The sequence below is a fragment of the Peromyscus eremicus genome, chromosome 9 (assembly GCF_949786415.1).
Source record: "Peromyscus eremicus chromosome 9, PerEre_H2_v1, whole genome shotgun sequence".
Taxonomy (NCBI): Eukaryota; Metazoa; Chordata; class Mammalia; order Rodentia; family Cricetidae; genus Peromyscus; species Peromyscus eremicus.
This window is the reverse complement of record NC_081425.1, coordinates 102,476,546-102,488,577: the sequence shown is the minus strand read 5'-3', so window position 1 is coordinate 102,488,577 and position 12,032 is coordinate 102,476,546. Positions and strand designations below refer to the sequence as shown.

Below are 12,032 nucleotides of genomic sequence, written 5' to 3'. Positions count from 1 at the left end.
GCCAGCTAAAAATGGCAGTGCTCCATACATTATAGCTGGCCTCTTCCCATCCTCCAAAAACCTTTGGAAGGGGAATATCCATTGTCATTCAGATTGCTGAGCCTGGTCTACATGAGACCCTGACTACAGGAGAGCCTGTCTCCAACTCAAGTATGTGTAGCAAAGAATGACTTTGAATTGATCCTCCAGCCTGGCAAAGCCCTGAGACCACAGGCCTTTGCTACCATGCTTGATGGTGCTGGCGACTGAACCCAGGGCTTCATGCATGCTAGGCCAGTACACTACCATCTGAACTACCAAATAAAGTTTATTTTGTTTTTGAGACAGAGTCTCCCTATCTATACCCTGACCTCCTGGAACTCTCTATGTAGAACAGGCTGACTCTGAACTCACAAGAGATCCATCTGCCTGCTTCTGTTTCCAAGGGCTGAGTTGATAAAAGCCTGCACCACCATGTCCAGAACAAAGTTTTTAACTTCCTTAGCATAAATAGACAAACTGTACCCATGGGGAAATCCAATCATTTTCACTGACCAAAAAGCAAACTACTTTTTGATGCCTGTCCGTTTTCCTCCCAGTATGGTCCCAGGCACACTGAAACACAAAAGCTCCACTGACCTAAGGGGCAGGTCAAAAGTCAAACGAGGATGATGGACAGCTTAAGAGTGTGGGCTGGGAGAGAGAAGGGCCATCCTCTGCAAGAAGGGGAGAACCTAGGCTCTGGGAGATTTCACCTGGGGTTAATCAAAGAGGACCAGTTAAAACCAGAGAGCCTGAGATACAATCAAACCAACCCTTTGAAAATGAGAACAATCTTACCAAGGCATCTCAACACTTCTCTCAAGACCTGAACACTAGCTATTTAAAATGGGCTGAAGTCACTACATCAGTCCAGCTAGGTCACTAAAACAGCATCCCACGTCTCTTTCAAGAAGGAACTGTCAATCTCTGAGTTCCAGGCTCACTACTCGGCAGAGAGAGCCAAAGCCATTTAGATGTCCCATTTCATTTTAAATTCTTTAAAGAATGATACCCCCACCTACCTCACAGTTTCCGTTCCTTACTATGGCCAACTATTCATACTCAATGAAAAGAAATGGATTTACGAAGGGATGTCAGGGGGTTCCCAGGTATCTGCTAGTCCTATTTTAAGGACTACAGGGATCAAAGAATATTACTTAAGGTTGACAGAGGCAAAGTATCCATCCACCTGTCTTTTTACATATGGGACTAACGCTGGGTATAGTGAGTGGCTCACTCCTGTAATCCCAGTGATCAGGAGGCTGAGATAGGAGTTGTGCTGTGAGTTGAAGGCCAGCCTGGGCTATAGAATAAGACCTTGTCTAATAAAACAACAACAACAAAGTCTCCCTGAAAACTGTGGAACTGAAGTTCTTAAACAGGAAAAAAAAAAAAATCTCCAAAAAGACCTGAAATCATCATTTTACAGTCATTTATTGACTCGTTCATCTGCCCCAAACCAGAAAAGGCTCTTCAAAACCCACCAAAAAAATCACCTCAATTTGTTAACCACTAATAGGAGTTGGTTATTCCTTAAGCAAGTTATGGAAAAAAAAAACTCTATTCAGAAAACATCATCCCTGCAACAGGTGAGGAAGAGAGGTCAGAATTCATTGACTGAGTTCCCGGAAAGCTATCCTTAATTACGAAGGATGACAGCCTCCGGGAAGTCACAGATTTGTGATTACTAGGATGAGGACTCTGAAATCACATTCAGAGTCACTCATAAAAGTAATGAGGATTCTTGAAACTTCACAAGAGATGGACGAGGCCAGCCACAACGGCTGCATATAGACAAGAATATTAACAAAACCAGAACCAGCAGGCAGGAGAGAAAACAGGTGGGACTCCTATGCCCCATTTTCCTGCCAGAGAGCCTACGAGAACGCCGTGGAAGCCACTCTCCCTGACAGGCAGCACGAGGCACCTGGGAAGCTAGGACGCCTGTGGAGAAAGGAGTGGGATACCTCTTGGCGCTGGTGGAGAGGAGCTTCGAGTTTTTGCTCATGCTGACTTTACTCTCCTTCTTCTTGGGGGTGCTGGCTTCCTTCTCGGTCTGCTGGTTGGAGGACGAAGATGAAGAGGAGCTGGTGCTGGCCCTCGAATCGTCATCCGACATAGCGAACCCCCCACCCCACCCCGCGAACGGCCCCTGCAGGGGGAGGAAACAAAACAGAAACACAGACCATGCAGGCGCTGCAAAGAGGGAACTCCGCTGTCAGGAGGGCGCGGGCCGGGCCGCCCCCGCCGCCCTGCAGAGGATCGGGGCCCACCGCCGCACCGGCCGAAGGGACGCGGGGGCCGCGATCGCGCGGGGGCGGCCCGGGGAGGGCCGGGAGCCGCCGCCGCCGCCGTCCCCGAGGCCTCCCGGCGTCCGCTCGAGTTTGGCGAGGTCGGGACGAGCCGGGCAGGGAGAGTGGGTGAGGAAGGCGAGCGTGGGCCGCGTGGGCCGCGGGGACACGGCGCCCGGCCAGGCCCGGCCACGCGGGGCTGCGCTCGCAGGCCGGCGCGCACAATGCGCCCCGGGCGGGCGGGTCCCCGCGGGGATCCGGCCGGGCTGACAGTTCGCGCGGTCCCCGCCGCCCCGGCCCGCCGCCCCATCCCCGCCGTCCGGCCCTCGGCGCCCCCGGCCCGGCCCTGCTGCCCGCGGCCCGGCGATGCCGCCCGCCCCCGGCCCCAGGCCCCGCGGCTCGCCCGCCCCGGGGGCCCCCCGCACCTCTCTTTGTGTCTGGCTGCTCCGTGCCGCCGCGGCGGCTGCTGCTGCGGCTGCGGCTGGGCCTGGCCACTCGTGTCTCGCTCTCGCTGGGAGAGAAGCGGAAGTGCAGCAACAGCAACTATTAACCAGGCAATGGCTTCCCCGGCCGCACACGCTCCGCGCCACTCCTCCTCTCCGCCCCGCCCCGCGCCCCTCCCCCGCCGCACCTGGGGGCCGCGGCCCGGGAGCCCCGAGCGACCCCGGCGGCCCGGCCTGGGGACCCGGAGCCGGGCGGAGCCGAGGGAGCCCGGCGGGATCAGGGGATGACTGCGGCCGGGAGGAGCCCGCGGTGACCGGGGAAGTTCTTCCCAGGAGGGTTTTAGGAAGGGCTGGGGGTGAGGTGGCCGGTGTGGGGGGAAAGATGGTACTCTCCTGGCGAGGACTTTGACTCCTCCTCAAAAGTGATCAAAAGAGAAAGAAAAATCAAATAAAATGAAAATCCCCTGCCAGGGTTTTCCTTTGGGCTGACACTTGTTTCTCCCTCTGGCAATTTACTTGCTAGGAGCAGAGGTCACGCCTCTGAGAAAAATCCCAGACTAGGTTTCTGTTCAGGACACCAAGCGTGGGCCATTTCCAACATTAGATACATCCCCTTCACTTGTGATAGAAAAGGATGTGGTGGTTTGCTTTGGGTTTTTTTTTTTTTTTTTTTTATGTATGCGATTGGAGTTCGTGACAGGTAACTGTGATTTGTAACCGGCCATGGGAATTGTAAGATCACTGGGAATAAACCTTAAACCGCTGGTTTTGACAGGATTTTGAAATTCTTAAATTACGTTTAAAGTCTGAGTTTTAGAAATTGGAAGTTCTAGAAAGCAACTTACTTTTTGCTCCAATACGACGCTATTCAAACAATATTTTTAGAATAATCACACAGTAATGTCACTAAATTGTTCTTTTCGGGGCACTGTGCCAAAAATTATTTTTAAAAACATTCCGCCATTAAATTAGGACTTAGTTTCTTACCTGTTTGTCGTTTACCCTGAAGGTAAAAACAGATCCCTACCATCCAAATACAAGATGCCACAGACACAAGATATCTTGTGTACTGCTCAGACAACCACACTCAGATTTCCATGGTCCACTTTAAATTACCTCATTCAAATTGTCATTGCTTCCCAAGGCAACAGCGGCTTCAGTTACGGTAACACATGATATAAAGAAAGCTCACAGCAGATCCTGTACCCAGGAAAGCAGGCGTTCTCACTGCCCAGCTAAACCCCTTCTAGCCTTCAATCTGAAACTCTGGCTCTGTTAAGATTCCTAAAGTAATTGTGCACTTTACCACTCAGTCTTTAAGGAAACCTGTATCTCATAGGGAGTGTCTTCAAACTGAGTAAATGCACTGGTAAGACTTCAGGCCACCATCTGAGTCTCCTGTCAGCACAAAGAGCTGCTCCTCCACCACCCAAAGCATATCACTTGAAGAAATCCCCACATGTGCTTGATGTGACCGTAGAGCTTATGAATGATGATGACATTGTCAGATCATGGTGGCTCAAGTGTTTAATTCCAGCTCTTGGGAGGCAGAGGCAAGCCAGCCTCTATGAGTTTAGACCAGCCTAGTCTATGTAGCAAGTTCCAGGCCATCCATAGACATATATTGAAGACTCTGTCTCCAAAAAATAGTAGAAAGCTAGAAATTAGTAAATGAAGACAGCTATGTATTCAGAATATTCTGAGGTAAAGATTACTACTTATTTTAAAACTTGTTAAAATTTTATGTGTGTATATACCAGGCTGGCCTTGAACTCATGAAGATCTTCCTGCCTCTTCCTCCTAAGTGCTAGGATCAAAAGCATGTGCCACCACACCCAGCTCCTAGCTTTCTTTTTTTCTTTTGGCAGTTTTGGAAGTTGAACCCAGAGCCTTAGTACAAGTTGGACAAGTTCTCTACACCCTATCTAGATTGACTGATGTACTTAGCTACAAGGTCTGAGGACCTAAACTGACCTTCCCGGCCTCAGTTTCCTCCTGTGTATAGGGCAGGAATACCCACATCATACTGACTGGTGGGATCAAATGTCTATCTATAACTATTCTGCAAAGTACATGGATAATTCCATTTTGGGCCTGCTTCTAAGAGCTTTAAGACCTAGAATTGATGATGAGTAGTTTGTAAAAAAACAAAACAAAACAAAAACTCATAGTTAGAAGTTCAAGGCCATTCTCAGCTATGTAGCAAGTTTAAGGCTAGCCTGGGTTACATGAGCCCAGGCTTGTCACAAAATAAATGAAGTTTAAAAAGAAAGAAGGAAACCTTTCAGGAGGAAAGCAGAGCTGAGGAATGAGGAGTTCCACTCCCAGAGGGGCCTAGACTACTTTCTAGTTTACATTCATGTTTTTGTTGAAGAAATGAAGGTGAGAAAGCCCACGGATTTTTTTTTTTAACTTTTCTTTCTTTTTTTTTTTTTTTTTTTTTGGTTCTTGGATTTTAGTTTTTTGAGACAGGGTTTCTTCGTGCAGCCTTGGCTGTACTGGAACTCTCTCTGTAGACCAGGCTTGCCTCCATCTCACAAGAGATCCTGAGTGCTAAGATTAAAGACGTGCACCACCACTGCCCAGCTAAGCCCATGGGTCCCGTTCAAGATCGTGCAATACGACATTGATGCTTTACCATCCACACATGACCTTATCGGTTCCGGCAGTATTGGTGTGGAAGAAGGGCCTCAGTTATATTAAAAAATATATATATTAAATAAAAAGAGCTCTGATAATATTTTCAAGAATGCACTGATGTACTTAGTGGGTATGATGTTCTATGTTCTGTGTACAGTGGGTATGATGGCATGTGCCTATAATCCCAGCTTTTGGGAGGTGGAAGCAGGAAGATCAAGAATTCAAGAGTGGCTGTGAGTTCGAGGCCAGCCTGGGCTACAGAGTGAGTTCCAGGAAAGGCGCAAAGCTACACAGAAAAACCTTGTGTGTGTGTGGGGGGGGGGGGGGGGGGAGGGGAGAGTGGGAGGGGAAGAGGAGCTCAAGACCAGTCTCTGATACAAAGCAAGTTCAAGGCCAACCTGGATTACCTGAGACTGTTTAAAAAAGAGAGAAAGAAAAAATAATAATTCATTAGCAATAGCAATCAAGAGAGGTGGGAAAGTGGGGAGATGACAGCACAGGAGAGTCACAGAATTGTAACATTTACTTCTTTATTTGGATAAACTAATGTCCTCTATTCATGTTCTCCATTCTGAGGCTAATCATCACGATTCATCCTACATTTATGAATATGTTTTCATGTTTTCTTTCTAACAGAATAACCAGGCTCTCCCTACTTCCCCATTCCCGGTTTTCCCAGAGGTAGCTGCTTCCTGTTGTGGGCTCTGGGAGTGCAAGCAAATGCTACAACCCCATTAAATGCTATGACTGGACTGCTCAATTTACACTAAAAAACAAAGGAGTGTAAGTAATTGGGAGCTGACATCCCAAAGGCATAGTGAGCCTGGCTCTGCATTTTACCAAGTTCAAAGCCAGGTTTGAGATACTGACAAGGACATTTACATTTGCTAATATAGCTAGGGATAGTAGCTCAGGTCTGTAATCCAACACTCACAAGCTGTGACAGGAAGATCACTACAGGCCATCCTGTGCTACAATAGTGAGTTCCACTGCAGTCTGCGCTGTAGCATGAGACCCTGACTTAAAAACAAAAACAAACAATAGTTGCAAGAGTCTGGGTTTGTAGGGAGATAGGTAGATAGATAGGTAGGTAGATGATAGGTAGATAGTGCCTGTTTTCTTTTTGACTGCTTATGGTTTGGGTGTGTTTTTGTTTTTTGTTTTCTACTTGTTTGAGACTAGGCCTTCCTATGTATGGAGCCCAGGGTGGCCTGTAACTTTCAATCCTCTTGTCTCAGCCTCTCAAGGGCTGGGGTTATAGTTTATCACCACACCAGGCTCTTTTAACATAGTTTTAAAAACTTCTTTGTAGCCAAATAGAAAAGATTTCCTTTTCCTGTCAAACAAACGAAACCATCTTGTGTTTGGAATTTTACAAGGGTTTCTTCAAAGAGAAACTCACTGTAGGCTTCACTTTATAATCTCCCATGGCCGAACAGTCTCGTGGGCTTTTTGTTTATTTTCAATTTTTGTTTTTTATAAACTATTTATCTATTTTGTGAGTTAATGTGTGTGTGTGTGTGTGTGTGTGTGTGCACATGCACTTGCATGAGCTCGTGTGTGCATTCCATGGTGTGTACCTGAGGAGGAAGGAGGACACTTTATGAAGTCAGCCCTCCTCTCCTTCCACCAGGCAGTTCCCAGGGACTGAACTCGGATCATCCAGCTTTCAAGGCAAGAGCCTTTACCTGCTGAACTGTCTCATTGGCCCTGAACAGTCTCTTGTTCAACAAGATCAGGAATGGCCGCAAAATAAAGCTCATCTTCAATTTGGTTTTCTCATGGAAAGGGAGAGGTAGAGGGGGAGAGAAGAGAAGAGAGGGGTGGGAATTGAGAGACTGACACCCTGAAGACCCCTCACCACTCTATCCCCCTGCTGGTCATGAATGCTGCCACCACAGGAAGCTAGGACATATGTTATTTGTTCTACCACACGGCATTGGACAACTGTGAGATTCTTGGAACTTACTAAAGTTTGATGAGAGTCTTATGTTCTAATAGGTTTTCTGTACCCCATAATAGGTTTCTCCACCAACACAGTAAGCCAGACCAAGCCAAACTGAAAGAGTAAAAGAACAGGTTTGTTTGAGCAAAGCAATTCCCAGGTGAGTCTTCCAGCTCCAGAGATCAAGGTGGAAGAAGTTATATGCCCAAACTAAAGCAGGGAGCTTAAATAGCCTGTAGGCCAGGGGGTGATGATATGTCCACTAAAAGCTGGGTTTGTTTCCAAGTATGGTCAAAAGCTGGAATGCAGCTGGGTGGTGGTGGTGCACGCCTTTAATCCCAGCACTCGGGAGGCAAAGCCAGGCAGATCTCTGTGAGTTCGAGGCCAGCCTGGACTGCAGAGTGAGATCCAGGACAGGCACCAAAACTACACAGAAAAACCTTGTCTCAAAAAACCAAAAAAAAAAAGAAGAAGAAGAAGAAGAAGAAGAAGAAGAAGAAGAAAAAGAAGAAGCAGCAGCTGGAATGCTTGGGTGGGGACTTGGGTTGCTGGCCACTTCAGGGGAGGAGCCACCAATAATTCAGAACTGGGCTTTTTGGTGTCTTTCCTTTGTTCAGAGATTCTGAGTGAGTAGGGTTGGGAAAGAAAGGAAAATGGGGCTTTTCAGATCAAGCAGGAGTGAGCTGAAGGTTCCAGCCCAACACTCTCAGGTGAGGGCAAAAGTTGTAATTACTGTCAGAAGGTGGAGCTATCTTTTCAACATAAACTTCAGCACATTTCCTCTGGAGGACCTTTCCGAAGTTTAAGCTTCTTGTGTGCATGTGTGCTATGTATCCCTGGCTGATCTTAAACTCACAGAGATCCACCTGCCTCTGCCTCCTAAGGGCTGGCTAAAGGTATGTGCCATCATACCTAGCTAAATTAAGCTTCTCCATCAAGGCAGAGTATATTGAAACACACTGGGTATGATTAGAGCAGTTCAGTTTTCGAGTGTCTGAAATCTTCTTTCTGAATTTAGCACTTTTACAGTTTACTGAAAATTAAAAGGCAATAGGAGCAGAGAAGACTAATTTCATTAGGAGGCTTTGATGGAGGACTGTATGGAACTTCAGGCCAGCCCGGGTTGCGGAGGGAGACTACTTCAAACAAAATGAAATGACAACCAAAACAACCACTTTCCCCTCCTCCCAGAGTTTTATGATGTTTCTTAAAATTATTTAAATCTCTATTTATTGTATATGTATGTAGTGTATGTAGTGTAACACATATGTGCCACAGGATGCATAAGGGTGAGCGGGTCCTGGAGAACTCAAATCCTCAGGCACGGGGGCAGGCATCTTTACCCTCTGAGCCATCTCACTGGCCATCTGTGGCATTTCTCATGGTGTGTGACAAATCTGTCATCAGGGATCCAGTTTTGAATCCAACATTTTTTTGTTATTTTGTCTTTTTTTTTTTCAGAGCTGAGGATCGAACCCAGGGCCTTGCGCTTGCTAGGCAAGCGCTCTACCACTAAACTAAATCCCCAACCCCGAATCCAACATTTTTTTAAGATTGATTTTTTTAAATACTTATTTATTTTATGTATGTGAATGACCTGTCTTCATGCACACCAGAAGAGGGAATTGGATCCAATTACAGATGATTGTGAGCCACCATATGGTTGCTGGGAATTGAACTCAGGACCTCTGGAAGAGCAGCCAGTGCTCTTTACCGCTGAGCCACTTCTCCAGCTCTAAGATTGATTTTTATTTTTATTTATGTGTATGTGGAGATATTTTGTTTGTGATCTAACAAATAAAGCTTGCCTGAAGATCATAGTGTGGAGCTAAGCCACTAGTTAGCCACAGAGGACAGGCAGTGGTGGCACACATTTTTGATCTAAGCACTTGGGATCTCAGGCCTTTAATCCCAGCACTAGGGAGGTGGAGACAGCAAGTGATATGGCTGGGCAGAGAGAGGAATATAAGGCAGGAGGAGACAGGAGCTCAGGGCCCTTTTGGCTGAGGATTTTGCAGAGGTAAGAACTAGTAGCTACCTGCTCTGTTTCTCTGATCTTTCAGTATTTACCCCAATACCTGGTTCCAGGTTTTTATTACTAAGACCAATTAGGATTCGAGCTACACGTGTACGCTTGTGTGTTTTGTAGGGTTGTGCATATTTAAATGCAGGTGCCTCCAGAGACCAGAGAAGGATAGTAAACCTGCTGAAGCTGGAGTTATAGGCTGTTGTGAGGCACCCCAAGGGGATTCTAGGGACCCCTCTGTAAACATAGCAAGTGTTCTTAACCACCAGTGTATCTCCAGCCCCTGAATCCATTTTATTTTGCAATGATTGCAAACTTCAGAAGCAGTTAGAAGCAAAGATAGCAGTATTTTGCCCTGCTATTTTGAGACAGGATCTCATGTATCCCAGGGTAGCCTCCAACTGTCAATGTAGCTGAAAATGACCTTGAACTTCTGATCCTTTTGCGGTTAGTACAGGCATGAGCTATCACATCTGGTTGAAACTTAGTCTCTTTAAAAAAAAAAAAAAAAAGGTCAGGTGGTGGTGAGTGCCTTTAATCCCAGCATTCTGGAGGAAGAGGCAGGTGGATCTCTGACTTAGAGGCCAGCCTGATCTACAGAGCGAGTTCTAAGACAGCCAGGGATAACAGAGAAACCTGTTCTCCAGGAGGGGAAAAGCCAGTGACCGGTGTATGCCTATAATTCCAGACTTGGGAGATGAGGCAGGAGGATCACAGGTTCAGAATTGGCTACAAAGTAAATTCAAGGCCAGTGTGGGCTAAAAAGCCTTATTTCTAAATAAATAAATATTTTAGAAATTATATGTACATATACATTGTAAAATTATTTTTGAGGAGTTTATCAAAAACAAATAGAGGGGTTGATAGAGATGTCTCAGAGGGCAAAAGTGCCTGCTGCTAAAGCCTAAAGACCTGAGTTTAATCCCTGGGATCCACACAGTGGAAGGAGAGAACCAATTCCTTCAAGCTGTCCCCTGAACACACACACACACACACACACACACACACACACACACACACATTAATTAATTAACGTACAAGCATGACTCTATATGCCTGTAATCCTAGCACTCAGGAGGCTGAGGCAGCAGAATCAGTTCAAGATTTTCGTTTGCTACACAGGGAGCTTGAGGCCAGCCTGGGCTAGGGGAGACTTTGTCTCAACAACAGCAAAACAAAGAAAGGAGCTTTTACCTGTCAAAAAATGTCACTGATATGGAAGACAAAGGAAAAATTAAGATTCTAGACTACAAGAGTCTAGACAGACAAGGACACTAACTGTGCCCTGTGATCCAGGCCCAGAGCCTGTGCTGGATGGGAAAATACCAACGGAAGTAGGCCAATCGAAAACATGAAGTATGAAGTTAGATTAAAGTGCTGTATCAGTATTTAATTTCCCAAAGTAGGTAATTTACTGAGGATTTGTTTTGTTTTTAGGAACTGCACACTAAAATCTCAGTGTCCATCGACCTTCCCAAATCTTTGAGACCAATAAACCAGTGTATGTGTCTGTGTGTGTGCGTGTATGTCCATGCTCATAGAAGTGCAGGGGTGTGTGTCTAAACATTACAGACTGGTAAATGTAGGTATAGGGTACACGAATGTCTTTGTAAAAATCATATGACCCTCTCCTATATTTGTTATTTGCTCCTCAGTGCTGTAACCCAGGCATGGTGGGCAGCACATGCCTGTAATCCCAGAATTAGGGAGGTGGAGAGGAATCAGAACTTCAGGGTCACCCTTGGCTACATAGGAAGTTTGAGCAGGCTAGAATATACAAGTTCTTGTCTCAAAATAAGTAAATAATTTAAAAAGAAAACTTTAAAATCTTGAAGACACTGAAGAGAACACCAGAAGACGGAGAGACCTCCCATGCACATGCATTGGTGGTATTAGTGCATGAAAATGGTTATCCTACCAAAAACAATCTACAGGTTCAGTGAGATTCCCCATCAAAATTCCAAAGCAATTCTTCACACAAATTGAAAAAGAAGAGTCTTCAAATTCATTTGGAAGCATGAAAGGCCCCAGATATCTAAACGAACCCTGGATAAGAAAAACTTTGCTAGTAGTATCACCAACCCTGATTTCAAGTTACACTACTGAGTCATAGTAATAAAAACAGCATGGTATTGGCATGAAAACAGAAACACTGATTAATGAAATAAGACTGAAGACTCAAATACAAACCACTAGAGCCACCTGAATTTTATTTTATTTTTTGACAAAGATGCCAAAATACCTACTGAAAAAAAGCATTGTCAACACATGGTGCTGGGGAAACTGGATATCTAGGTGTAGAATAATGCAATTATTTGAATCCTTCTCTCTGTCAGAATAAAGAAGAATTCCAAATGGATAGGAAAAAAAAACCCTCAATATTAAAGCTGTATTTCCTCTGTAGAGCAAAGAGTGGGGAGTACACTCCAGGACACAGGTCCAGTTAAGGCCACGCTGAACAGAAGCTAGGTCATGCAGAAATAAGACCAAAATCAAAAAGTAGGGACTTACAGATTAAAAAGTTTCTGCATTGCCAATAAGAAACATTTACCTATTATATTTTATTGTTGGATATTTGAAAAACAGAAGATATAAAAACTGGGACATGTAAATTCTTTTGATTTCTGTTCTTTCTTTCCACATTTCTCATTTCTAACACTCGAATG

At 45.5% G+C, this 12,032-nt stretch overlaps 1 protein-coding gene across 1 annotated transcript in view; it reads right to left on the bottom strand.

Annotated features, from left to right (window-relative positions):
• Window positions 1–2,911, bottom strand: part of Ube2e1 (ubiquitin conjugating enzyme E2 E1) — a 52,767-nt gene extending 49,856 nt beyond the window's left edge. The window contains exons 1-2 of the mRNA XM_059274173.1: window positions 2,738–2,911; window positions 1,989–2,173 (exon numbers count right to left, since the gene is read on the bottom strand). Coding sequence (XP_059130156.1) covers window positions 1,989–2,140 — 152 coding nt within the window. The 5' untranslated portion in view covers window positions 2,141–2,173; window positions 2,738–2,911. The remainder of the gene's footprint in view (window positions 1–1,988; window positions 2,174–2,737) is intronic.
• Between the last annotated feature and the right edge of the window lie 9,121 nt (window positions 2,912–12,032).